Source organism: Alexandromys fortis, unplaced genomic scaffold (genome assembly GCF_014885135.2).
Source record: "Alexandromys fortis isolate MF-2015 unplaced genomic scaffold, M_Fortis_MF-2015_v1.1 scaffold_21, whole genome shotgun sequence".
In the NCBI taxonomy this organism is placed as follows: domain Eukaryota; kingdom Metazoa; phylum Chordata; class Mammalia; order Rodentia; family Cricetidae; genus Alexandromys; species Alexandromys fortis.
The window spans coordinates 6,707,377-6,732,347 of NW_026067905.1; the positions used below are offsets into that span (position 1 = coordinate 6,707,377).

At 44.3% G+C, this 24,971-nt stretch overlaps 1 protein-coding gene and 1 long non-coding RNA gene across 6 annotated transcripts in view; both read left to right on the forward strand.

Annotated features, from left to right (window-relative positions):
- Eps8 (EGFR pathway substrate 8, signaling adaptor) overlaps window positions 1-24,971 on the forward strand; it is a 180,711-nt gene that overhangs the window by 123,075 nt on the left and 32,665 nt on the right. For all 5 annotated transcript variants that reach the window (XM_050135196.1, XM_050135194.1, XM_050135195.1 and 2 more), the window contains 11 exons: window positions 615-682; window positions 1,809-1,970; window positions 2,080-2,229; window positions 5,061-5,143; window positions 5,689-5,825; window positions 10,945-11,018; window positions 12,764-12,890; window positions 16,000-16,088; window positions 16,449-16,523; window positions 20,406-20,554; window positions 23,802-23,985. In XM_050135196.1, coding sequence (XP_049991153.1) covers window positions 615-682; window positions 1,809-1,970; window positions 2,080-2,229; window positions 5,061-5,143; window positions 5,689-5,825; window positions 10,945-11,018; window positions 12,764-12,890; window positions 16,000-16,088; window positions 16,449-16,523; window positions 20,406-20,554; window positions 23,802-23,985 — 1,298 coding nt within the window. The remainder of the gene's footprint in view (window positions 1-614; window positions 683-1,808; window positions 1,971-2,079; window positions 2,230-5,060; window positions 5,144-5,688; window positions 5,826-10,944; window positions 11,019-12,763; window positions 12,891-15,999; window positions 16,089-16,448; window positions 16,524-20,405; window positions 20,555-23,801; window positions 23,986-24,971) is intronic.
- LOC126497291 (uncharacterized) overlaps window positions 1-24,971 on the forward strand; it is a 421,870-nt gene that overhangs the window by 100,461 nt on the left and 296,438 nt on the right. The gene's annotated exons all lie outside the window — the stretch shown is intronic.

Genomic DNA, 24,971 nt, shown 5'->3' on the forward strand with positions numbered 1-24,971 from the left:
TTTTGACCTTGGTGCATCCGTAGAGGAAGTTTGACAAATACTTTTTAAAAATCTTTTTCATAAACAGTAGGTTCCTGATTAATAAAACCTGGATATTAATTGCCTTTTTCCCCCTCTTTGAACACTTATAATGTGGGGGCCGGAGGGACGACTTTGCTGGCAAGCTTGTGTATCGTTCTTGTGGAGGGCCAGAGTTCAGTTCCCAGCACCTACACTGGACAGCAGCTCACAACTGGCTGTAACTCCAGCTGCAAAGAATCCAATGCCTTCCTCTTGTCCTCTTTGGGCTCATGCATTTATGTGCATATATTCTCACAAACATACCTGCATATACATAATTAGTAAAAAAATGTGTAAAACCTAGGATATTTATAATTTTTTAACTCTGATGGTTTAAATTTGGGTCTAAAGGCACTCGCATGGTGATATTCTTTCTCGTGACCTTGGGATTGGCTGTGAATAAGGAGTGTTTTCAGGCACAGGGCACAATGGTGACTTGTCAGTGTCTGTATTCATATGTGAGAGAGACTAGCTTCAGAGGTGTCATGTGACTCCAGCTATGAACTTGAACCTACTGGTAGCTCAATCATGGCTTTTCAATACTTCTCTTTCAGAGCAAAGGAAGAACTATGCCCGAGACAGCATCAGCAGCGTGTCAGATGTGTCCCAGTACCGGGTGGAGGTGAGAAATGCTGCTCCTGCCAATGTGTAGGATGCCTCTGCAGGGGCAGAAATACAGGGGGAAAAAATCAGAACTGTGTTTCGATTCATTCGAATAGAATGTATTTTAAGATTGTTTTTGTTTCTGTTTGTTTGTTTGCTATTTCTGGTTTTTTGAGAAAGGGTTTCACTGTAGCTTTGGAGCCTATCCTGGAACTCTCCTAGACCAGGCTGGTCTTGAACTCACAGAGATCTGCCTGTCTCTGCCTCCGGAGTGCTGGGATGAATATGGATCTTTCCTTTAGATTTTTTTAAAAACTGAGATGTTACGTGTCAAGCTATTGAGAAAGTTTATGTTCTAGTTTCATAATAAATACATTAAAATCACAGCTGCTGCTCATTGGCCTTTACCAGCCCAGTTAAAACAAGAGAAAGGCTTCCATTTCACTTTGAAATTAAGCTGGGGTACACCAAGTAGTTCAGTTTTATATTTGGTCTCCTCTAATGCCATTATTAGCTCTTATTAAGTGCTAGCTTCTTTTTAGGTTTGAAGATATTTGCTCTTCATCGGAATCAAAACGACCCCAGTTTATAGCTGAAATATGTAAGCAGGGCATCGTTTTTAAAATTGCTGCTTTCAGTTTGCTGCTTATCTCGAGCACACTTAATTAGATCTGAACCACTTTGTTTTGGTAAAGTGGTTGCAGGAGAGGGCAGACTTGGCAGCTGTTACAAAGCAGCACCGCAGCGGCCCGCGGGTAGGTGTCTAGGATGTCGCCGCTGCCACTGTGCTGCTTTTCAATAGCTGTCTGAGTAGGGGGCATTCTTAGTTTAAGGAGAGTGCCGTTTATGGGTTTTACTGCTAAGAACTTGTTTTTATTCCATGCTATTGTACCTCCATGCGACCCATCATGAAACAGGTTTAGAGGCCTTCCGTGACAAGACACCCTGATCTGTGTGCAGCAAGGCCCACTCGGCTCCATCCTCTGTGGAGTTACTGACGTTGTGGTGTGCTATGCTCGTCCTTTGATGCGCTGAAAATTAACTTCCATCAGGCCAATTCTTCCTTTGGGGAACTATGTGCAGAGAACTGTTTATTTGTGTGCTGAAAGTTTTTTCTTTTCTTTCTTTCTTTTCCTGATCATAAGCACCTGACCACCTTCGTGCTGGACCGGAAAGAGGCTATGATAACTGTCGATGACGGGATAAGAAAGCTGAAGCTGCTTGATGCCAAGGGCAAAGTGTGGACTCAAGATATGGTCCTGCAAGTGGACGACCGGGCTGTGAGCCTGATTGACTTGGAATCCAAGGCAAGTGTGCGAAGCTCATGCTGCCTCGTCCCTCAGGAATGTCAGTCGGGACAGGTTCACGGAGGAGTGGAAGTGGGACACTATCAAATACTTATTTTTTTTTTTATAGAATGAATTGGAGAATTTCCCACTGAACACAATCCAGCATTGCCAAGCTATGGTGCATTCATGCAGCTATGATTCCATTCTTGCCTTGGTGTGCAAAGAACCAACCCAGAACAAGCCGGATCTTCATCTCTTCCAGTGTGATGAGGTTAAGGTAAAACAGTGATTCAACCTTCCCGTTATGTGTGTGTGTGTGTGTGTGTGTGTGTGTGTGTGTGTGTACATGCACGACTGTGTGCGTGTGTGTGTGTGCGTGTGCGACTGTGTGTGTGTGTGGCATGCGCGACTGCGTGCATGTGTGCGTGTGTGTGCAGGTACCAAGAGAGGTTCCTAGTAGAGGGTGTCAGATCCCTAGGAACTGGGATTATAACTCTTTGTTAACTGCCTGATAATGGGTGCTAGGTGCCCAGTTCCTACTCTCTGCAAGAACAGCAAGACCTCATAACTGCTGGGGGATCTCTCAGGTCCCAGTTCATCCCACAACCCTCTTACACAATGCTCTGCAGCTACCAAATGACCCTTCTTGGTCATACAACTATTAGGAGCTAGGGTTTAAGATTCTGAGACTGTGATAAGGAAAACTCGTAACTAAATGTCTTCCTTAAGTTTCTACTCAAGTAAACAAAAGAGGAGATCTGATTGCTTTTTTTAAAAACACAAGGTGTGGTATGATAGTTTCTACCTGTAATTCTACCACTCAGGAGGGTGAGGCAGGAGGATTACAGAAAGTCAGAGGCCAGCCTGGCCCGCAGAGTGAGACCCTATCTCAAACTGTCAAACATAGATGTGTGTTGTTTATCTTTGTTTACAAAGTATAAATGATGTATTAAATTCTCATAGGACCTTGCACATATAATTAAAATTCAATTGTTAAAACTCATGCTGGGCAGACAGACAGTAAATACTTAGGTTACAAGTCTATTTTGTTCTTTGCTAACCTCAGAGCTCGTATTCTTTCAGTGAAATAGTTAGATTGTTCCATGGTATTGATGTAAAATTTGCCATTTAATTATGTGACTTGAAAAATTTCTCCGGGTTTGTAATCCCTAAGTGAAATGAGAAATAGTTGAGCACAGTTACCAATAATAGGCTAGAGCCCCCCAAATTTATATTTAATGTTTTCTAGAACACAATTACCAATAATAGGCTAGAACCCCCCAAATTTATATTTAGTGTTTGCTAGAACACAGTTACCAATAATAGGCTAGAGCCCCCCAAATTTATATTTAGTACATGCTGTAATTTCCAGATGATTATAATTTATGATGCTTTATTAAGCCTTAGAACTTATCTTCTACACTGGTTATTGTTATTTTATGAGTTGGTTTCTCTTAAAGAGAAATTACTTTGGTTGAGGGACACCTTAGTTTCTCTCCTGTCACTTGATAAAACACTGATCAAAATCAACATAAGAGAAGAAAGGGTTTATTGAGGTTTGGGGTTCCAGAGGGACTGGCATCTGTCATGTGGGTGTTGGTGGTCTTTTACTCTTTGGGCTCTTTGACTCTTTTGGGGGCCGCCACCCAGCTCCCAAATAATCACACATGGAGTCTTATTCTTACTTATGAATGCCTGGTCATAGCTTGGCTTGTTTCTAGCCAAGTTTCCTTAACTTAAATTATCCCGTCTACCTTTTGCCTCCATACTTTTTCTTTTTCTTGCTTCTGTATGTCTTTCTTTCACTCTTACTCCATGGCTTGCTTTATAGCTGGGTGGCTGTTCCCTGGAGCATGGTATAAGATGAGGGACATCACCTGAGGTTGTCCTCTGACTTCCCTATGTGCACCACTGTGCAAACGCACCCCCCCTCACATCCCCGTCCCCACCTCTCTCAAATGGACCAGATGATCTTGAAGATTCCTATCAGTTCCAGTTTTTTTCTACTCATCAGTGCTTACTGCTGAAGAATATGTGACTCATATATCTGAGAAAAATAAGCATAATTACACAGAGCGAGCAAGCACCAAAATAGAAGATGAATACATGAGCAACAACCTCATATACCGTGATAATTACTGGCTACAAATAAATTCCTTAACCAAGCAAAATTAACCCCTTAGCTACAAACCTAACTTGGGTTCCCAAGAAAATCTAATCACTGGTCTTGTTGGAAAGCTCGTGAAACAACAACAACAAAAAAAATGAAGTAGTTATTCAAATGGATGTAATCTACAGCTGAGACTCCACCTGTTGATGGAGAGCTATGTGAGCTTTCCATCTCTGTGACCAAACATGCAAGCTGGAAACCTTATAGAGGGGAGAGGTCTGTTTCCCTTGTGGCTTCAGGGCTCTGCGGCTCACGGATATTTGGTACATTGCCTTTGGGCCTGCCGTGGAAAAGTCCATGACAGCAGAAAGTGTGTGGTAGAATTGCTGTTCACTTCATGGAGAACAGGAAGTGAAAAGAGAGAGACAGGAAGTATCCTGCAATCACAATATCCTCTTTAAGGGCACGTCCCAATGACTTCTCTTCTACCACCTCCCAATAGAAGGCTGGTAACCAGGCCTTCGGAAGTATGTCTCCAGGGACACTGCAGACAGACACAAGCCCTATGAGTAGATTTACCTTAAGCTCAGAGTGTCCACGTTGGGCCTGGTGATTGTCTTGGTGAGTTACAGCTGCCCCAGAGGAGGGAGGAGAAAAGGACACACCAGCCATGTCCGTCTTTACCTGCCCCCTTTCTTTCTAACAGAGTAGAGACACTCACCTGTGTCTTTTGTGCATTTGCCTTTTTATATTGGGCTCTTGGGCAGGAATCTGTAAGTGGAATCTGGACCTAGATTAACCCTAAAGATGAGTATTTGATTTTCTTATTATAACATTCACCACTAAAAACCAGAGTCATATTTTTAAGGCATATGTTTTTTAAAAAGTCTTTTTATTTGCTTTACACTGTGAATCTAAATAATTTTTTTCTGTTCCTATCTTCCTATCAAAACCCAGACAAGCCTATGGCCTTCCATCTAACCCATCTCTCCTCACAGGCGAACCTCATCAGTGAGGATATCGAGAGTGCGATCAGCGACAGTAAGGGCGGGAAGCAGAAGAGGCGGCCGGAGGTCCTGAGGTGAGAGCATTAAAAGAAATTGGTGAGCGGGAATTTGATGGTGTGTCTACATTTTTTCTCCTGAAGCTTTACAGAAATTATGTTCAATAGAGGTGAATTATTCTGTTTTCCAAACTGTAACCTTTAGTCTCCATTCATTTGCTTTCACTGGCTTGTTGGTCCGTGTGTATCCCTTCCTGTTTCTCCGTGTATCTATCCGCTGTCTCCCACAGAGCTTCTCCCACACGCGTAGACATCCCGGACAGTGAAAACAGATGTATGGTTTTTAAGAGATGACCCAAGGCCGCCCCATGTATAAACCATGAGTCCATTGGCTTTTCAAATCTCATGTGACCCAGAGAAAAATTCAGTGTGGTTTCCCAGGGAATTTTAATTTCTCTGTATTTCTGTGTCTCGGGAATCTATAGGCAGACACAGTAGGGCTAGCAGGAATCCTTATTTCCTTGACCGTGACTCCCGGGGTTGAAGGGCAAATCTCACCAACTGAGAGAACTGCTGTTGCAGAAATGGGGATTGTAAAAGCCCAATTTGTTTTTCATTCTTAGGATGATTGCCAAAGCAGAGCCCGGCATCCCCCCTCCTCCCAGAGCTCCTGCCCCTGCACCGCCAGGGACTGTCACTCAAGTGGACGTTAGAAGCCGAGTGGCAGCTTGGTCTGCGTGGGCCGCTGACCAGGGGGACTGTAAGTACCTATGCTGACCCTACTAGGATCAATGTGATGTCATTTATTGGTTCAAATTCTCATGTGGATTTGAGGGTTAAAGTTAGTTTTAAGGAATTAAATCTTATATACTAGAAAGTTAAATATTTTGCTGCAAAATCTTTCTATTCTTTGGACAGTTCTTATGTGTTCATAGAAAGGGTGTCAATAGGGGTAGTGGCAGAGAAAAAGGGTCTAGCCTTGGCTAACCTTATCATATGGGCCCTACGGCTTTGCCATTTTATTATCATTGACAGTGCTTGCGAAAACAGTTACAGCCTGCCGCTAAGTAAAACTTAAACATATATACTTATTGAGGATTTGTATGTGAGCGCAAGCATGCCACCATGTGTGTAGAGGTCAGAGGACAACGTGTGGCCTCAGTTTTTTTCTTCCACTGCGTGGGTCCTGGAGACTGAAGTCAGGTTGTGAGACTTGGTAGTGAACATGTTTACTGCTGAGCCATCTCACTGGCCCAAATGTAACTTCTTAATGTCATAATAGTCTCCCGGAGTCTGGAATCCTTAATGACTCTATATATGGTTGGTTCATTTTCATAATGTCCAGGAGTGACCTAGCAAGTCCAACTGGATGATTTGCCTTATGCCCAGAGGGACATTGTGTGTGTGTGTGTGTGTGTGTGTGTATGTGTGTGTGTATATATGTGTGTGTATGTGTGTGTGTGTGTGTGTAGTCTGTGTGCATTTGTATATCCATGTTGCGTATGTGGACACGTGTGTGCTAGTAGAGGTCAACATTGGCTATCTTCTTCTATTCTCCTCCTGACGTATTGAGGTAGGGTCCCTCACTTAGACCCGGTGCCCACCATTTGAGCCAGTATAGGTAACAAACCTGCTTCAGGGATCCTCTGTTTCTGTTTCCTGTGGACCCAACAACAGCCCCGAATTGATGTAAGTGTTGGGACTTTTAACTCTGTCCTCACACTCCTGTGGCTAATGTTCAACCCACTGAACTGTCTCTCCATTTCTCCAGTGGTATTTCTTAAATTATTTATCTGTTATTTAACCAAGTGTAATTTAGTTGATTAGTTGCTAGTCAGCCACGTAAGCCATTTGCCAAGATGAGTTACATTAGACTGTGAACATTTTCACTATTTTTTATTTGATAGAGTTTTCATGCGTTTATAACCACAGCCGCTGTGAGCTCATGAGTAGGTCAGCTATGTTATGTCCAGAAGGTATCTTTTCGCTACCCATCTTTCCATCCTCCGTCTCACGTGTTCTTCCTACCCCTTTAATAATGTTTCCTGAGATGTGGAGGAACTGATTCCATTTAGAGCCAAGCTTTCCCACCACCACTTATTCTTGGTACTTTGGCCAGCTTTGCATTTCTGCATGAGCCACTACATGCTGCAGGGGAAACTTCTCTAATGAAAGCTTAGTATACCACTAATTTGTGAGTATAAACAAGGATATTTAGAAAGCAGTTTGATAATACAGCCATTTAGCAAAACAATGGTAGTGTTCTACACCAGGGCTATGACCTCCCCAGTTATGGGCTCTTGACCAGATTTATAGAAGCAGGCATGAGTTCCCGTCTGTGGAGCAGGAATCATTTCTACGCAGCAAGTGGTTGGTGGCCCCTGTCATTTCCATACCACTATTGCCGTAAATGGCACATTGTGCCCGAATGGTCATTCTAGTTCACAATGCTATGGCTGACTTCTCTCCCCCAGCAGCCTGCATGGCTTCCTTCTCTTCATGTGGCAGGTAGGGAGGAAATCTCCAGCTTGGTTTCCCTGTGTCTTAGGACTGAAGTATGCAGTGGCTTTTTAATTATTTATTTAGGAATTTACTCTTTTTATTTATTTATTAAAAATTTCCACCTCCTCCCCTCCTCCCATTTTCCTCCCACTCCCCCCTCTCTCTTCCCCTCCCCCTCCAGTCCTAAGAGCAGTCACGGTTTCCTGCCCTGTGGGAAGTCCAAGGTCCTCCCCCCCTCCATCCAGGTCTAGGAAGGTGCACATCCAGACTAGGCTCCCACAAGGCCAGTCCATGCAATAGAACCAAAACTCAGTGCCATTGTCCTTGGCTTCTCAGTCAGCCCTCATTGTCAGCCACGTTCAGAGAGTCCAGTTTGATCACATGCTCCATCAGTCCCAGTCCAGCTGGCCTCGGTGATTCAGTGGCTTTAATAGAAGGTGGACTTTGGATGGTGTGGGTCAAAAATCGAGGCCTGAAACAAGACCTGCATCTCTCTATCCATATGACCACAGGAGATCCTCGTTTCCCACTTCAGCCGCGTCTGTAAAGTGGACATAAAGACTCCTAGGTTTCTGTGACTCCAAAGGCGAGCGATGCTGTCGTCCTATGACTACATAGGAACACAGGCATCATTGGCCAAGCACATCAACAACTTCTGCTTTAGTGATTACGTAGCTTCCTACCAAGTCTCTTTGCATTTGAGCTGGTTTTTCAAAGACTAGGGTTTATAATGACCTGCGCTTGTTGTGGACTTAAGGTGGGTTTTGCCAGTGTTGTTTTGGTGGAAAGGGTCTGCATAGTTGTTCTGTTGTTGTTGTTGTTGTTGTGTGTGTGTGTGAAAGAGAAAGGTGTCAAAATTGTCTTGACGTGAAGAGAAGACATCTTAAAGACATCTTGAATAGAGTTGTAGGAATGAATGGATATGAAACCTAATATAATGTTACAATAAAAGAATTTATACTCAGGTGGTTTTGAGCTCCTCTTAGATTTTTGAGTAAAATGTTCCTGGCATTGTTGTGTGTTATGTGTTAAAATTGCAAAGATGAGGTTCCAATTTTTACTGCATGTCCAAACAGAGCTTAAGACATGGTATACAAAGTTCTGTGTGAGGGCCAGAGAGTCTTATTAGCAATCCCCTGACAGAGGCTCTCTCTGTTCCCTCTGAGGATTTGCTCAGCTCTGAGTGTTGCCCCTTAGAACTAAGAGGTGGAGTTACCCTGTCTTCTACAAGTGAGTTATCAGAATGGTGGCAATGGTGCCTGAGACTCCAAAATGTTGGGGAAATAAATACCTTTTGCTGACTTTGTCTCCAGATGGTGTTACAGGATCTCTGAGAGTTCCCTTCTCTTCCTCATTCGAGACATTATCTTCCACTGTAGCCCTGGATGCTGTGGGGGTGGGGAGTGTTGCAACATGAATAATAAAAACTCAGAGACAGATATTGGGGTTCAAGCTGAAGATCAGAAAAGCAAAGCAGCCAAGCTACTAGAGAGATCTTACCTCTACCAGGGCTCAGACAACAAAAGGGCAAGAGATCCAGACTCCATATACCACTGAGTTCCTATTCCTCTCTCCCCCCCAGGCCATATCACTCCTGTCTCCACCTCCCTAGTGTGAGGATTAAAGACCTGTGATCCCAAGTGCTGAGATCTGGGTTTTTCTTTTAGACAAATTTAACCTTTTGTAGTCCAGGATGCCTTGAACTCACAAAGATCCGAATGTCTCAATCTCCCTAGTCCTGGGATTAAAGGTGTGTGCCGTCACTTCCTGGCCTGTATGGCTGACTAATATGACTGATTTGCCCTCTGATCTTCAGCAGGCGTTATTTATTAAATATATTTAATTTTATTTAATTTATTGTTTTTTTTGTAATTTTTTGTTTATTAAATAACAAATAATATACCACTACAGGGTGTCACTATGTAGCTCGGGCTAGCCTTGAACTCATTATATCCCTGCCTTAGCTTCCAGGGTGGTGGGACTGCAAGCAAGCACCCCTACACTTTTGACCCTCTTTGGATTTCCTAATGGTGTTTCAAGTTCAGTTCCTGCCTTCTGTGATACACTGTACCAAGCCGCAGCCCCCCTGTGTAAAATAGCAATTAACTGGCAAGCTTTGCTGCACACAGACTGAGGAGCTTGAATGATTATATCTAAGAATTCAGATTCCTTTTTCTCTTTGCACGCGCTCCCTGTCTGAGCAGCGCTAGCATAGAGGAGGCACTGAGATTCTGGGTTCTCAGTATCTTTTGCCAGTTCTCTGCATTAAGCCTCGTGAGTCATGGTGATGCATGGGGAGCCTCATCTCGACGCCTGTGATCTATTGCTCCTGTCCCAGCCATATGCTTTTGAATTTAATGTTCTCTGAAATACTTGTGTTGACAGTTACCATAGTGCTAACTGACTCACCTCAGGAAGGAGTCTGTCAGGAAGATCTATGGTTAAACAGTGCATCTGAGCTGCCTTAACATTCAAAATGCTTTTGAGAAATGTAGCCTTGATTCTAGAAATTCCTGAAGGTATATCATTTAAGATCAGTGAACCAAATGTTGTGAATTTTATACTTAATTACAAGAATTGAGAAATCCCTGTACTCTCAGATCTGAAGAACCTTTTTTTGTAGTCACAAGGTTGGGATGTAGAGGAACTAGCAGCCCACGCCACGAAGATGGTTTGGTTGGGATTGTGTTCACCACACTGGCAGGAGGAATTGAACGGCATCCCCAGTACTCAGGGGGAAAAGCCAGGTGTAATAGCGTGTGTCTGCAATCCCAGTTTGGAAGACGAGATCCCTAAGGCTTGCTAGGCTGCCAAGCCTGCCCCAGGAAATGGCCACTTCCAGGTTCAGTGAGAGCGAGATAGAGGTTGATACTCAAGCTTGACCTTCAGCGTTTACATGCATGCACACACATGTGCACAGGCACCCCCCTCCAAGCATCTTCATGCATGTAGACACACATACACACACACCACACCACACGTGTCCTCGCGCGCATACACACCGCACCACACACATGAAGCTCGCAGCCCTGTTGCATTGGAACTTATTTCACAAGAGATGATTAAATGCTGATTTGTTTCTTCTGTAGAAATTGGAGTGCTGAGTCAGGGCTGGCTTTGTTGAGAGCTGAAAGGGGAAGAGGTGGAAAGATGGGGCATAACAGCTGAATGAGTATCATATGGGTGGGCAGGCAATTCCTAGCTTTTCTCCAGACTCCTGGTAACTGTAGCAAGGGTGTAGCAATGGACCTTGAGTGAGGTTTTGACTTCTTTATTCCAGAGAACCTCCCGCCACTCCAGCACCTGGAATTCTTTTCTCATTGTTTTCACAAGTTTCACCAAACATGTGAAGTCTTACAATTCCCCTTTCTTTTCAGTTGAGAGGCCCCGGCAGTATCACGAGCAGGAGGAGACTCCTGAGATGGTGGCAGCCCGGATTGACAGGGATGTGGTGAGTGCAGCCACGGGGTTTAGTTCATCCGCGCTTCTGTTTGGTAAAGAGGGGAACCCAGACACTGAGATGAGAAGGATTTAACAAAATTGGCTTGCAGAAATTGTGTTTTCTCTCCCTGGCAATAGTTGTGTCCTTTGAATTTTCCCTTACCTGCTTTTCGTTCCCTCCTGATATTAAACTTGAGTTGGTCTCCTGTAGAATACTAGTGACTTAACCCCTTAACAAAGGAAATGAACCTGAATTAGCAAGGTTTGGGAATGGCATGGCTTTCCTTTTTTCATAGTTGAGGTGTCCTTTTGACATTTATTCTTTCCATTTATGAAGATATTTAAGGCTGGGGAGATGACTGAGTGGCTAAAGTGCTTGCATTGCAGGCATGAAGACTGGCGTTCAGATCTCTAGACGTGACAGACATCTGATGGCTGCTAGCCTGTGTGTATAAGCATGCAGATATTAGCGCTTTATAAAGAATAATGCTGAATTTAATTCATTTCTTCATAGCAATTAACTTGCAGTGTGGCTATAATCTGACATTCAGAATTTAATTTTTGAAAGTTTTTATTTTTATTATTTTATTATTCTTATTATTTTGATTTTTCGGGACAGGGTTTCTCTGTATAGCTTTGGTGCCTTTCCTGGAACTAGCTTTTGTAGCCCAGACTAGCATCAAACTCACAAAGATCCTCCTGCCTCTGCCTCCTGGGTGCTGGGATTAAAGGCGTGCGGCACCACCACCCGGCAAGATTTTCATTCTTGACTACGTGTATCAGCTTGCATGTGTGTGCAGGTACCTGCAGAGGTCAGGCGTGTGTGTTTGCACGTGTACGCAGGTACCTGCAGAGGTCAGGCGTGTGTGTTTGCACGTGTGTGCAGGTACCTGCAGAGGTCAGGCGTGTGTGTTTGCACGTGTGTGCAGGTACCTGCACAAGTTAGAAGAGAACATGAGATCACCTGGAGCTGGAGTTACTGGTGATTGTGAGCTGCCCAGTGTGGATGCTGGGAACTGATCTCTGGTCTTCTGCAAGTACAGAATGTGCTCTACCGCTGAGCTGTCTATCTTTCTAGCCAGCCCTAGAATTTAATTTTTATATCACACTGTATTTTACTTAAATGTTTATTAAACCCTAGTTTCTAGTCTTTTAACATGAAGACTCCTAGAGAAAACTGAGTGACATATAAAAAAATAATTGGAATGGTCTCATGTGCATTTGTTTGTTAATTCTGCCCTGGAGAGCAGTCATCTTAAAGTCGTATTAATGCCTTTTGTTGTATATGGGCTGTGTTTGTAGGTTCTCTCAGTGTGCTATAATGGGTTCAAAATAACTTCACCAGAGCCTTTATGGGGCAGTTATTTGCAAAACAAAAATACCCTGGGATCTCCTCACAGACAGTTTCTCTGAATCCCACCCCCTGCTTTGTGTGGGGAACACAGCAAGGAAATTAGAGTAATTTAAAGTAATTAATAATCTGATTGCATGGTGTGAATGCTTCCCTAATAGCATTGAAAAATGCAGCAAAAGTATGCTTAAAGAAAGGTATAGAGGTGAGACTATATGTATATCAGGTATATATATATATATATATATATATATATATATTCTTAGAATTAATGATTGACTTGGTAAGGGTGGTTATTTTCTTTCCCCATTTATTTTCTCTCCTTTACTAACTAGCATCATGCAGCTAGAACAAAATTAGTTTTTTCTTTGTTTTATATCTTGTTCTGTTATTTCTAATTCCAGCAAATCTTAAACCATATTTTGGATGACATTGAGTTTTTTATCACAAAACTCCAAAAAGCAGCTGAAGCTTTTTCTGAGCTTGCTAAAAGGAAGAAAAGCAAAAAAAGTAAAAAGAAAGGACCTGGAGGTGAGTGGGCCTTCTTTACTCTGGGGGTATCAGACCCACGGGGGAGTGTGGCTTCATTAATTTAGGGTTATCAGACCAACCGCGGAGTGGACCTTCCCTACTCTAGGAGTATCAGACACACAGGGGAATGAGTATGACATCCTCAGTCTTAGGGTACCTGACTGACCCATGGGTAAGTAGGGCTTCCTTACTCTAGGATTATTGACCCTCGAGTAAGCGGGGACCTCCTAAGTGTTGATTTAGGAGCGGTGGCAGGGCTGCGTCCTCGGCACCCGGCCGCCCGCATGGCTAGCTTATGCCCGAAATAATTACATGGAAACTGTATTCTTTCAAACACTGCCTGGCCCGGCTAGTTCCAGCTTCTTATTGGCTAGCTCTTACATATTATTCTAACCCATTTCTAATATTCTGTGTAGCCCACGAGCTGGCTTACCAGGGAGGATCTTAACCTGCATCTGTCTGGAGTGGGAGCATCATGGCGACTCCCCCTCTAACCTTCTTTCTCCCAGAATTCTCTTCTGTATACTCCGCCTACCTAATTTTCTATCCAATAAAATGGGCCAAGGCAGTTTCTCTATTAATAAGAAACCACTCCCACATCACCTAAGGCTACCAGACCCATGGGCGGGTAGGGCTTCCTTACTCTAGGGCCAGTGTGTGTATGCCTTCTCTACTCTAGGGCTATCAAACCCACAGGTGAGCAGGGCTTCCTTACTCTGCGGCTATCAGAACTGCAGGACTGGAGGAGCCTGAGTTTTAGTAAAGAGCTACATTGTCCTGATCTTATATCAAGGCCCTGAGCTTTGGGCACCACCAGAGGTTCAAGTGTACAGGGAAGAACTCATGCTGGTTTCAAGCTGGCTGAGCCTCTCAGTCATAGTGACTCTGAGATCACATGGTAGCCACCCGTCTGTAGAGTCTGCATTCACATGGTAACTACCCATCTGTAGTTTTCACCAGTCTTTAAGTTGGTTTCTGCTCCAAACACTGTTCCTTTATTTAGAGGTCTTTCATTTTAAACATGGAACTTTTTTCACGTTAAAATTGATTTTTCTCATCAGAGTATTTTAAAATATCCACGGATTCAAAGCTGTTATCACAAAGCCCCCAACAGTTCATTTATATTCACAACTGCATAGAAGCTGTTGAAGAGCCAGTGTTTGAAATGTCTTAAAAAAAAACTGGGCCTGGACTCCTAGCACTCAGAAAACTGATGCAGGAGGATTATGCTTAGTTCCAGAACAACCTGGATGTAGAGTAAGACCTTGTCTTAAATAATATTAATAATACCAAATGAAAACAAACTGGCTTGGAATGTATCAAAGTCTAACCATAAGGGTAGCGACCTCCTCGGGCAGTGGCACAAATTGGACATGTAAAGAGAGCTGGAGCAGGTCTCGCTTGACCGCTGACTCCAGGTCCTTCTGTAGGTAATATCTCTACAGTAAGAGGGTGCAGCCTCCAGTGTTGTCCTGGATGTGGGCACGTGGACATTCCTCTCCACGCAGTCTCAAATGAAGGGTGCTGCATGGCGCCTCAAACCTCTTCTGCCTTCTTGTGCTGTCCCCCAGGACACCCAAGTTCACAACCACAGACTCCACATCTTCTATCTCTAGCAGATCGCTGCTTTGATTTTCTGCACACGAACTTTCGGACTGCCAGCTCACAAACAATGACATGGAGACATTATTAATAATGAATACTCAATCTTAGCTTAGTCTTGTTTCTAACTAGTCCCTCTAACTTAAATTAATCCATATTTTTAAATCTACATGGGGCACGTGGTGCATTACCTCATCTCTCCGTGCTCCCCATCCTGCTTGCTCCTCATCTGGTTGGCAACTCTGCCTTTTTTCTTCCCAGAGTGCTGTCCCGCCTATACCCCCTGCCTAGCTATAAGCCATTCAGCTTTTTATTACACCAATCACAGCAATACATTTTACACAATGTACAGGAATATTGTGCAACAATTTCCCCAATTTCCTCTATATCCATTTTTTTTTTATTCTTTTCATTAGCATTTAGTTGAAACTGTCATCCGTTTTGACCCAACTTGAAAGCAGTTTTTAGCCCCCTAGTGTTCTGTCCTGTCAGGAGAATCAGTCTCCGTCTGGGACAGGGTTTTCTGGAGCTAGCCTCAAAGTTGCTGTAAAATTAAGGATGACCTTGAATTCCTGATCCTCCTGGCTCCACTTCTCAAGTAGTAGGGTTACAGGTGCGCCACAGCCAATAGGATACCCTTCTTAGAATTCCAGGTTGTAGTCGTCTCTCTTCCGTTCCGAAGCACACGTAGTTCCGTGGACTGTTGATTCAAATGTCACTTCTTACCTGGACATTCAATCTAAACTGCTTCTCCGTTTTCACGTTTCTCTGAATTCACATCTCTTGTTTTGTATATATGCAATATCTTTTTTACTCCATGTACTGTTTTAACCCTATCATGTTATTTCCACAGACTACCCTGCGGGCAGGGGTGGGAGTGGCGGGAGGTGGGCAGACCTTTTCATATCCCATCTTAAAAGTTACTGAAAGGGCTGGGCGGTGGTGGTGGCACATGCCTTTAATCCCAGCACTCAGGAGGCAGAGGCAGGCAAATCTCTGTGAGTTCGAGGCCGGCCTGGTCTTCAAGAGCTAGTTCCGGGACAGGCTCCAAAGCCACAGAGAAACCCTGTCTCGAAAACCCAAAAAAAATAAAGTTACTGGAAGGAATTTTCCAGTATTCCTGTTCCCTGTTTCCCAGCCAGTACGGTCCCCTGCCCTCTCACTCGGTCGCTACCCCTGTTACTCTTCTTCTGATTCATTTCCTCTGCAAGCAGGGCTTGTCTCTTACTCAGTTTTATAGGCCTTATAATGGTGACATGAGTTCTTGGAACATAGGAAGGCTTCAAGTCATATTTATGGAGTTGAGTCATTGGGAGTGCCTGAGGGTAGAGGAATCCATTCAAACTTAAGCACTTAATTTATTGGAATAAGAGATGTTGTAGAATAAAGGTTCGCGTCTGGCACACTCTTCCAGCTGTGGATACAAATGTATATTTTATTTTTTATTTAATAAACTTTATTGTGCATCTGCACTCATCTGCCCTCTGCTGTTTTTTTATTTCCTCAGAGGGTGTTTTAACGCTGAGGGCAAAACCCCCACCTCCTGATGAATTTGTTGACTGTTTTCAGAAGTTTAAACATGGATTCAACCTTCTGGTAGGTGGACTTTATTTATATATAATTAGAAGAAACAGATGGAAAAGATCAAAGACTAGCCAGAATGCTCTTGAAAATTAAATAAAGAGACACAGTTGTCCCTGTGGATTGTGGGTGTGTGCTTTGATTGCCCTTTAATTATAACACCTGATTGCAAGGCATGCGGGTCGCAAAGGCACGCTGAGCTGAGTAGCGATGCCTGTGCTTAGCTGAGTGTTCCTCTGGTTCTCTCCACGCTGCTGGAGCCCTCTAAGCAGAAGCGTTAGGAAGGGATCCACCGGGGCTGCCTTGGACTTCTGTGTGAGTGTCCATCCCTAGGGTATTGCACTGTGGTAATGCATTTGTTTTCTGACGTCGCAGGCCAAGCTGAAGTCCCATATCCAGAACCCGAGTGCTTCAGATCTGGTTCACTTCCTGTTTACTCCGCTAAACATGGTGAGCATTTATCAGTTAAGCAAAGCGACTCTTCTTAGCATGACTTCCAACTGAGGGTCTCAATTACCTCACACGGGTCCTGTTTTTCTTACCGTTAAACTCTAGACCGCAGAGTTTGAGAGTATAAAAGGACACGCACCTCAGTTATGGCTGGGGATGTAGCACACACATGTGGACATAATAATAGCAGTTTATTGCAACTTAGAATTGTTATAAACACCTTGTTCTCCAGAACACCTGGGAAGATTGGATGGACTCATTCTCAGGAATTCATACATAAAAGTACTAGATTTTACAAGGCAAGGAAGAAACATGTATAGTGGCTGTAAGGGCTCATTCTAACCAAGGAATAAATGACATCGAAGGATTTGTTTTTGCATGTGTGTGGTGTGTATTGTGGGGGTGTGGGTGTTGTGTGGGTGGGTGTTGTGTATGTGGTGTGTTGTATGTGGTGTGGGGGTGTAGGTGTGTGTGGTATGTGGTATATGTGTGGTTTGGTATGTGGTGTGGTGTGTGTGGTTTGGTATGTAGTGTGGTGTGTGTGTGTGGTGTGTGTGAGATCTGTGTGTGTGGTGTATGTGGTGTCCTAAGAAGAAAGAAGAGGGTGTCAGATCCCCGGAGCTGGAGTTATAAGCAGCCGTGAGCTCCTCACTTAGGTCTCCAGAGGCACCATACATGCTGTTAACTCAGCCACTTCTCCAGCCTGGCTTTTTTTTCTTTCAGTAGAGTGACAAAGCAGCATGAAAGTCATTCTCAATATGTGATCGTTCTATCATATGTGTGATTTTTTTCCCCTAACGAGTAAAGATATAGCCATACAAAATACACACTTCCCCATATTGATTTAGAACATATGAAAATTTGTTTCATTGGATTCTTTAATGTTAATCAAAAGCAGAGAAAATTTAGTATTTCTCCTACATCTTATAAAAGATTTTAGAAAAAGAGAAAAACCAAAAAGCAAAGGCATGAAAGTCATACTGCCTTCCCAGGACTGACTAGGAAAGCCCTGAGTCTACTTTTGCATTACAACCAGACGAGACTAAGTGACCTTGTCAGCTTGGGCGTAGGAGTGACTGCTAACAGATGGGGGAAGGGCCAATGGCTGTCGTCCAGACAACCTTAATCTTTGCTGGATGCGTCCATAGATTGTCCTGTATTGAATTTCTGGCAACCTAGTTGTTGCTGAATTAATATTATTGAACAACTCTTTAAAAGTTTAAAATGCCTTTAATCCCAGCACTTGAGAGGCAGAGGCAGGTGGATTTCTGTGAGTTCAAAGTCAATCTAGTCTATTGAGTGAGTTCCAAGACAAGCTCCAAAGCTACGTAGAGAAACCCTGTCTCAAACTGCCCCCCTCCTAAAAAAAATTAGAACAAGTTGAGTTTGGTTCTGGAAGTTGGCAATTCCAAACTCCAGAGACATGAAATCAGGAGTTCCAGGGCAGCCTAGGCTATACAGTGAGTTGAGAGTCAGCCTTGGCTAAACAGTAAGACCCTACCTCAAAAAGTAAAAGCAACAGAAACAATAAAACGAGATCCGTCTCATCCAAATGAGAAGAAATCTACACAAGCTCAGTTAACAAAAATATTTTCTTTAACACCTTTGATGCTATCTTAGTATCGGCACATGCTTATAAAGCAGCTGTGTCAGGACCTTTTATTTTCAGAGCTGAAATAGGGATCTAATAACCAGCTCGTGATGTCCCCAGCTCACAGTTCACCATTGTGTTTAGCCTGCTTATCTCAAAACATCTACTCATTCTATCTTTGCCTTTCTCCAAAAAGACAACTTATCAATGTTCTTGCCATCACGATCCTGCTGCTCCATGCAGGGCTGTAGACATTTTCCTCGGTCAGGGAGCTGGGGAAGGACGTTCATTTAGAGCTTCCCGTAAGCCAGGCAACGTTGAGTTCTGCTTACAAGTCTCTGCTCTCCACGTTCATCATGCCACACAGACGTAGCCACAATGCACGTGTGTGTGTGCACGTCTGCTGAAGTTCTTGATATGAGGTCATGGCCTGTACCATCAGCTCTTTTTCAGTCTCTTTCCTTTCCCCTCTGCTAACCCAGAGAGCGTGGCATTTCTGCTCCTTTGCTCCTTTAGTTTCTGCATGCTTTCTGCAAATGCTTAAAGGGTTGGAAGTTTAATGTCACAGTGCCAGAGTTGGGCGTGGTGATGCCCACGCCTTCAGTCCCAGCACGAGCTGGCGTCGTGATAGTATGTGTGCCTTCTGTGCCTTCAGTCCCAGCACGAGCTGGCGTCGTGATAGTATGTGTGCCTTCTGTGCCTTCCGTCCCAGCACGAGCTGGCGTGACGGTACCTGTGCTTTCAGCCACAGCTTTTTCAAGGCTGGGGTAGAATAGTGGGTTCCAGGCTACCCTGAGTTCCATGGTAAGGCCTTGTTTTGAAAACCTAAAACAACAAACCAAAAGGAATTGAACCTGCCATGTTGGCTCACACCTGTGTGCCCAGCCCTTGGGAGCCTGAGGCAAGAGGATTGCTGTGAGTGTGAAGACAGTGGGCTAGGTAGAAAGTGTCAGGTCAGTGTGATCTGCAAAGTGAGACCTTGCCTAAGAATCCCAAGACGCAAAACCAAGCAGCAACTGTGGTGCTGGCTAGTCATGGCGGGCTGTGTTCATAGTAGAGTTGGCACAAGGCTTTCACCCATCTTAATGTCTCCACTGATTCCCCCAATGTTGTGTCTGTTGCAATTAAAAAAGTCAGTTACTTGAAGAAGCATAAACTTTGGGTTACAATATAGTGTGTCACTACTGTGCACAAATTTACACCAGTGAGTACCAGGGGAGCCCTGTATCACAGTCATGCTGGCATTAAGGTGCCTGAGTTGGATTCTGGAGGACCTGTCTTCAGGGTTACTAGAAAATCCTGTGTTTATAGAGTCACAAAACAGCATGGCCTACCCAGAGCCCCTGACCTGAGAAACATTGTCTCTGTCTAGAGCCATTCAAAAGAGTTTTAAAGAAAGAAAGAAAGAAAGAAAGAAAGAAAGAAAGAAAGAAAGAAAGAAAGAAAGAAAGAAAGAAAGAAAACAAAAACAAAAAACCTTTCTTCCTGCAGCACATCTCTGAGAAAGGCAGATTCTAAAAACTCTCTATCCAGCCTGTCTGCTACAAGATAAGGACCGTCCCTCAGCCAGGACATCACCCCTGGGAGGCAAACGTGGAGCTGTCTTCACACAGACTTGTCATTGTTTTGCTTATCAAAGTGTGCACCTGTTTCCCGCTGACCATTAAACTGTCCATATCAAATCAGGGAAACTTACTAGAATTGAATTCTGGGGAGTGGAGGGGTACCACTTGCCCTTGTAGCTTTCCACCCTCCCTCCCTCCCTCCTTCCCTCCCTCCCTCCCTCCCTCCTTCCCTCTCTCCCTTCCTCCCTCTCTCCCTCTGGGTCCTTTTCTGTTTTCTTTAGCTCCACAGGCATAGCATGAACTACTGAATGGAGGCTTCTTTCTCTCCCTCTCCAGAGCATTCATTCTGGATCCACAGATTTCAGTGTCAACACAACAGATTTGCGCATTGCAGCTGCTATCTTTAAAATAACAGAAAGTTAAGGAAGTGATAGATGGTTAGATCAGCCAATGAGGGCCGTCTGCACTGCCACTAGTATTTTGCAGGCAAAGTAATAGATGTATATAGCCATACACAGATACTGTGAATGTCCTTAAACTACGTTTATACGTTTGCACCCTCATTCTGGATAAGTCAGCTTGAGAAGCTGTTTTCTACTCTCTATTTTTTAATTTTAACTTATAGAAACAGTGCTTAGTTTTGGAGTTGATTTTTGTGCATAAATTTCAGATTATACAAATAATCATTTTTTCTTTTTTTGCTAAAAAGATTTGTTCTCCATCTAGGTGGTCCAGGCAACAGGCGGTCCTGAACTGGCCAGTACGGTACTCAGCCCACTGTTCACTAAAGATACAGTTGATTTTTTAAACTATACAGTCACAGCAGACGAACGGCAGTTGTGGATGTCACTGGGCGAGACTTGGCTGAAGGTCAGGTAAGCACAGGAAAGCTCCGTGTTCAGGAGCTGTGGTGCCATGAGCGCTCTCGCTTGCACTAACCAGGAGCCATTTGGGTAAGGTTCTGTGTAGAGAACTACCTGCTGTGGGATGGAGAAGTCAATGTCATTGAAAAGCATGTTGCCAGGCAGTGGTGGCGCAGGCCTTTAATCCTAGCACTCAGGAGGCAGAGGCAGGCAGATCTCTGTGAGTTCAAGGCCAGCCTAGTTTCTAAAACAAAGACCTGGAAAGCCAGGACTGTTAAACAGAGAAACCCTATCTTAGAAACACCATACACACACACACACACACACACACACACACACACACACACACAAATGAAAGAAAAGAAAGTTCGTTATCAAGTTGGGCCAGAGAGATAGCTCATCAGGTAAAGGAACTCTTGCTGCCAAGCCTGACACCCTGAGTCCCATTCCTGAGACCCATGGGGTAGAGGGTAGAACTGACTCAACATTGTTGTGCTATGACCTCCAGAAGCGTACCATAGCATGTGTACACCCCCTCCAACATGCACACATACACACATGCATACACACACACACGAGTTGGCTAAATGAATGCAATTTTAAAAATTTTTTAAAATGAAAATGAAAATCAAGTTGCCATCTGAAGGAAGTATACTGTATGCAGAAGGGGAGGAGTGTGATGTAAGCAGACTGGGACCCATCAGCCTGGTGGAGTGATGGGAAAGGATTGAGGGAAAGGGGCATCTGAAGAGCTGGCATTTCAAGCCAGCAGCTAACAATCCAACTGGAAACACACACACACACACACACACACACACACACACACATCTACAAGCACACAGTGTATGCTCTGCGTTTTCCCATGCATTTTATAGAGATATGGTTGTTATTTCTGTTTCACAGATGAAGAAATAAGGCCGAGAAAGGTCAACTCATTTCCTTAAAGTCATATAGCATCTTAAGTGAACAGAGCTCCAGAGTCAGGCTCCCTAATCCCCTTGCTAATGGGCCTTTCAGTGCAGGGTTTCTCTAACTAGAGAGCGATTGACAGAGAAGCACAAAAGGAGACTGAGGCAGTGAGAGTTCAGAGATGAGGGAGGAGGGACTTTGGTGGAGTTGACAGTCGTGGAGAAAGGTTGGAAGAGGATTGGTGTAAAAACTGGAGGCATCCAGAGGTGAGCGGGTTGGTTAGGATGCCTTCTCAGATGTGCCGAGGAACAGATTCTGAAGACTGTGGAGAATGACTGACCTTGTGAACAAGAGTATTACATAGGCTTGTCCATGTTCTCCCCCTCTCCTCTCTTTCTCTATCTTTGAGGCAGGTATTTGCTAAGTTGCTGAGTCAGCTGCGTAGGCTAGTTTTGAACTTGTTATCTTCCTGCTTCAGTCTCTGAAGGAATAATACACTGCCAGTTACACTATCAGCCGACTGTTTGCAGAGATCAGTCTGCCAACTGGGGCCACCATGGCCAGGGGCAGAGCCCTGGGGAAGTTAATGGTACAGCACTGGCTTCTTAGTAATTGGCTCTCTCTGGGCTTAGATGTGGGGCTAATTTTAAAACCACCATCACTTGTCAATAGAGAGACTGAGAAGGACAAACTGTTAGCAAGGGCTGACGCGTCCCGAGTAGGGCTGGTCATACATCTCCAGCTCCCTGGGAAAGACCTTCGCAAACTTTGTTTGACCACACCTTTTTCTTTTCCTTTGCAGAGCAAGTAACTCAGTGTAGTGGCCACTTAGCAACTAGTCTCTGATAGTTTGTCCTTGTCCCCCTGGAGGGCTAGTCCAAAAGATGTGGACTAACTCATCACTTTTTTCTTTTATTGAAACACACAAGATAGTCCGCTTACTTACTGTGTGGGAATGTCTGTACTCTGTTTTACCAAACTGAAATTCCTTAAGGTTCCGTGTGCTGCTTTTCATGCTGGAGACAGTGTTTGTCTTTATTTATGTACTGACTTATAATATCCATGCAGCAGTAGATCATATTCTATAGTTCTCCTGTTATATCTTCATTAAAAGATTAGTAGATTTTATTTTTTTTATCCATATGTGAGTAGCTACATGTATGTATATGCACCACATGCATGCCCGGTGCACTCAGATGTCAGAGGAAGGTGTTAGATCCCTTGGAAGTGAATTTACATGTGGGTGCTAGGAACTAAGCCCAAGTCTTCTGGGAGAACAGCTAGTGCTCTAACTGCTGAATCATTTCTCCAGCTCTTATTTTATACTTTATGCTGTGTTAAGGTGGCTTAAATATATTTGTACCATGCTAGGTTTCTGCCAGTTGTGATGCTAGGACAAGCCTAGGCCAAGTCTAATTTTTTTTCCCATAAGGCTTATTAAATCTGTCACACCTCATAGAATACAAAAATAGCTTGAGGTCTTCAGTGACTTTGTTTTGAGCCGTACCACAAAACCAGGAAAAATATATAATGATGGTTTAAATAGCAGCATCAAAAGTAGGGATATAATTAGCATTTAACACGAGGAGACAAAGGGGCATTTCAGGTCCTCACTAAGGGTATTAGGCACTGAATGAGGATTTGAAAACCCACGAGAAGGGAAAGGATCGAGAAGGCACCAAATAGTTTGAACAAGAGGGCTCATTTTATCATGGTAGACCTGTCACATGAGAACGTGTCATCTGCGGAAAGAGCACACTGGAGAAGCAAAGCTGTCGTCTCCGTGGTGGCCTCTTCTGTGATCTGAGGCAGACGGACGGAGCTTGTGTGAGCCGTCTCGCAGTGGCATTAGCTGCTGAGTGGGTGTTGAAGCTGACCACACAGCAGTGGACTGTCCTAATTAAAACGAAGTTGGTGCTTTCAACGTGTAAAGTTGGTCATCTGCTTCATTTTAGGAAACTTTGCAATTTAAAAAAAAAATCATGAACCTTCATAACAGCCTTGGGTTTTTAAAGGTTTCTGTTTTTAAAGATAACCGCCACTGTTGTCATGGGAGAGCTTAGGGCTGGAGAGCACTTGAGTTCCATGCTTTAAATGCTTCCTGCATTTCCGTTCTCATGCACACGTTTAGAAGCCTACACCCATGCTGAGCATCGGGCTTCAGGGAAAGTTAAGACAAAGTAGAGAAGTGGATCGTACAGCAGAATCCAATCGCTCTTTCATTTGTTTGAACTACCGGCATAAATAGGTTTCCTTTCCCCTCCTGAGGAATAGAGTTGTTTTTGTGTTTGGCTGTACAGGTAGAAACAGAACACATTGTTTAACATCTAAACTCGATGTCACCCTACAGAGCAGAGTGGCCGAAAGAACAGTTCATCCCGCCCTATGTTCCGAGGTTCCGCAGTGGCTGGGAGCCCCCGATGCTGAACTTCATGGGCGCTCCCACGGAACAAGACATGTACCAGCTGGCCGAGTCCGTGGCCAATGCGGCAGAACACCAGCGCAAACAGGACAGCAAGAGAATGTCCACAGAGGTCAGGATCCACGGCGTGTAATTTCTGTGGGTGGTGGATGGTCCCCCGGAGTCGTCACTCACTGAAGGGTGTTCTGGAACCAGTGTCTGAATGTTACCCTCTCCTCCACTGGGGTCATCACTCACTGAAGGGTGTTCTGGAACCAGTGTCTGAATGTTACCCTCTCCTCCACTGGGGTCATCACTCACTGAAGGGTGTTCTGGAACCAATGTCTGAATGTTACCCTCTCCTCCACTGGGGTCATCACTCACTGAAGGGTGTTCTGGGACCAGTGCCTGAATGTTACCCTCTCCTCTGGCTGCTCTGCATTCTCCCAACACTTCCTTGTGTTGATGATGGTTGCTAGGGGCTTCTCTTACCACTCCCCTAGCTGAGTACCTCTGCCGCAGTCTGTTCCTCAGTCCTCCTGGTCCCGTTTCTGTTAGGGGCTTGACCCTCAAGCGCTGTTTATTCTCTCTGTCTTTTCCTTTCCCAACCATAGACACCACCCCCCCAGGCCGTTCCCGAGCCTAGATTCTGTTGACTCTATGCAACTCTTTCACAAGTACCATAATTCCACCCTCTCTCTTCCTCCTTCCTTCTCTTCCTGCCACCCTCCTCTCCAACCCCCTACTGCTCTTCTCTCTACCTCGGTGCCTCTTCCTCTCTCCCTGATACTGTGGCTGCCCTCCAGCTTCCTCTTCCTATTCTAATCTTCCGGAAGTGTGTAGAGGAGCAAGGTTTGTGTAAACTTTATTCTGCTGACAAATGCCCCATGACAACGTGGCATCCGCAGAAGGCCATAGCATGTATCTTGTCTTTTATTATTGATTAAGCTATAGCATATCCCTGTTAGGGGAGCACGTGAGAGGAATGAAATGAGGCACAGGGTGATGTTCTTGGAGCTTGGCTTTTCTGTGACTTTTCTTCCCTATTGGAAAGGAAAATCGAACAGTTCCTAAAGCTGGACCAAGTACACATGGGCCGCTCAGAACCCGTGTAACCAT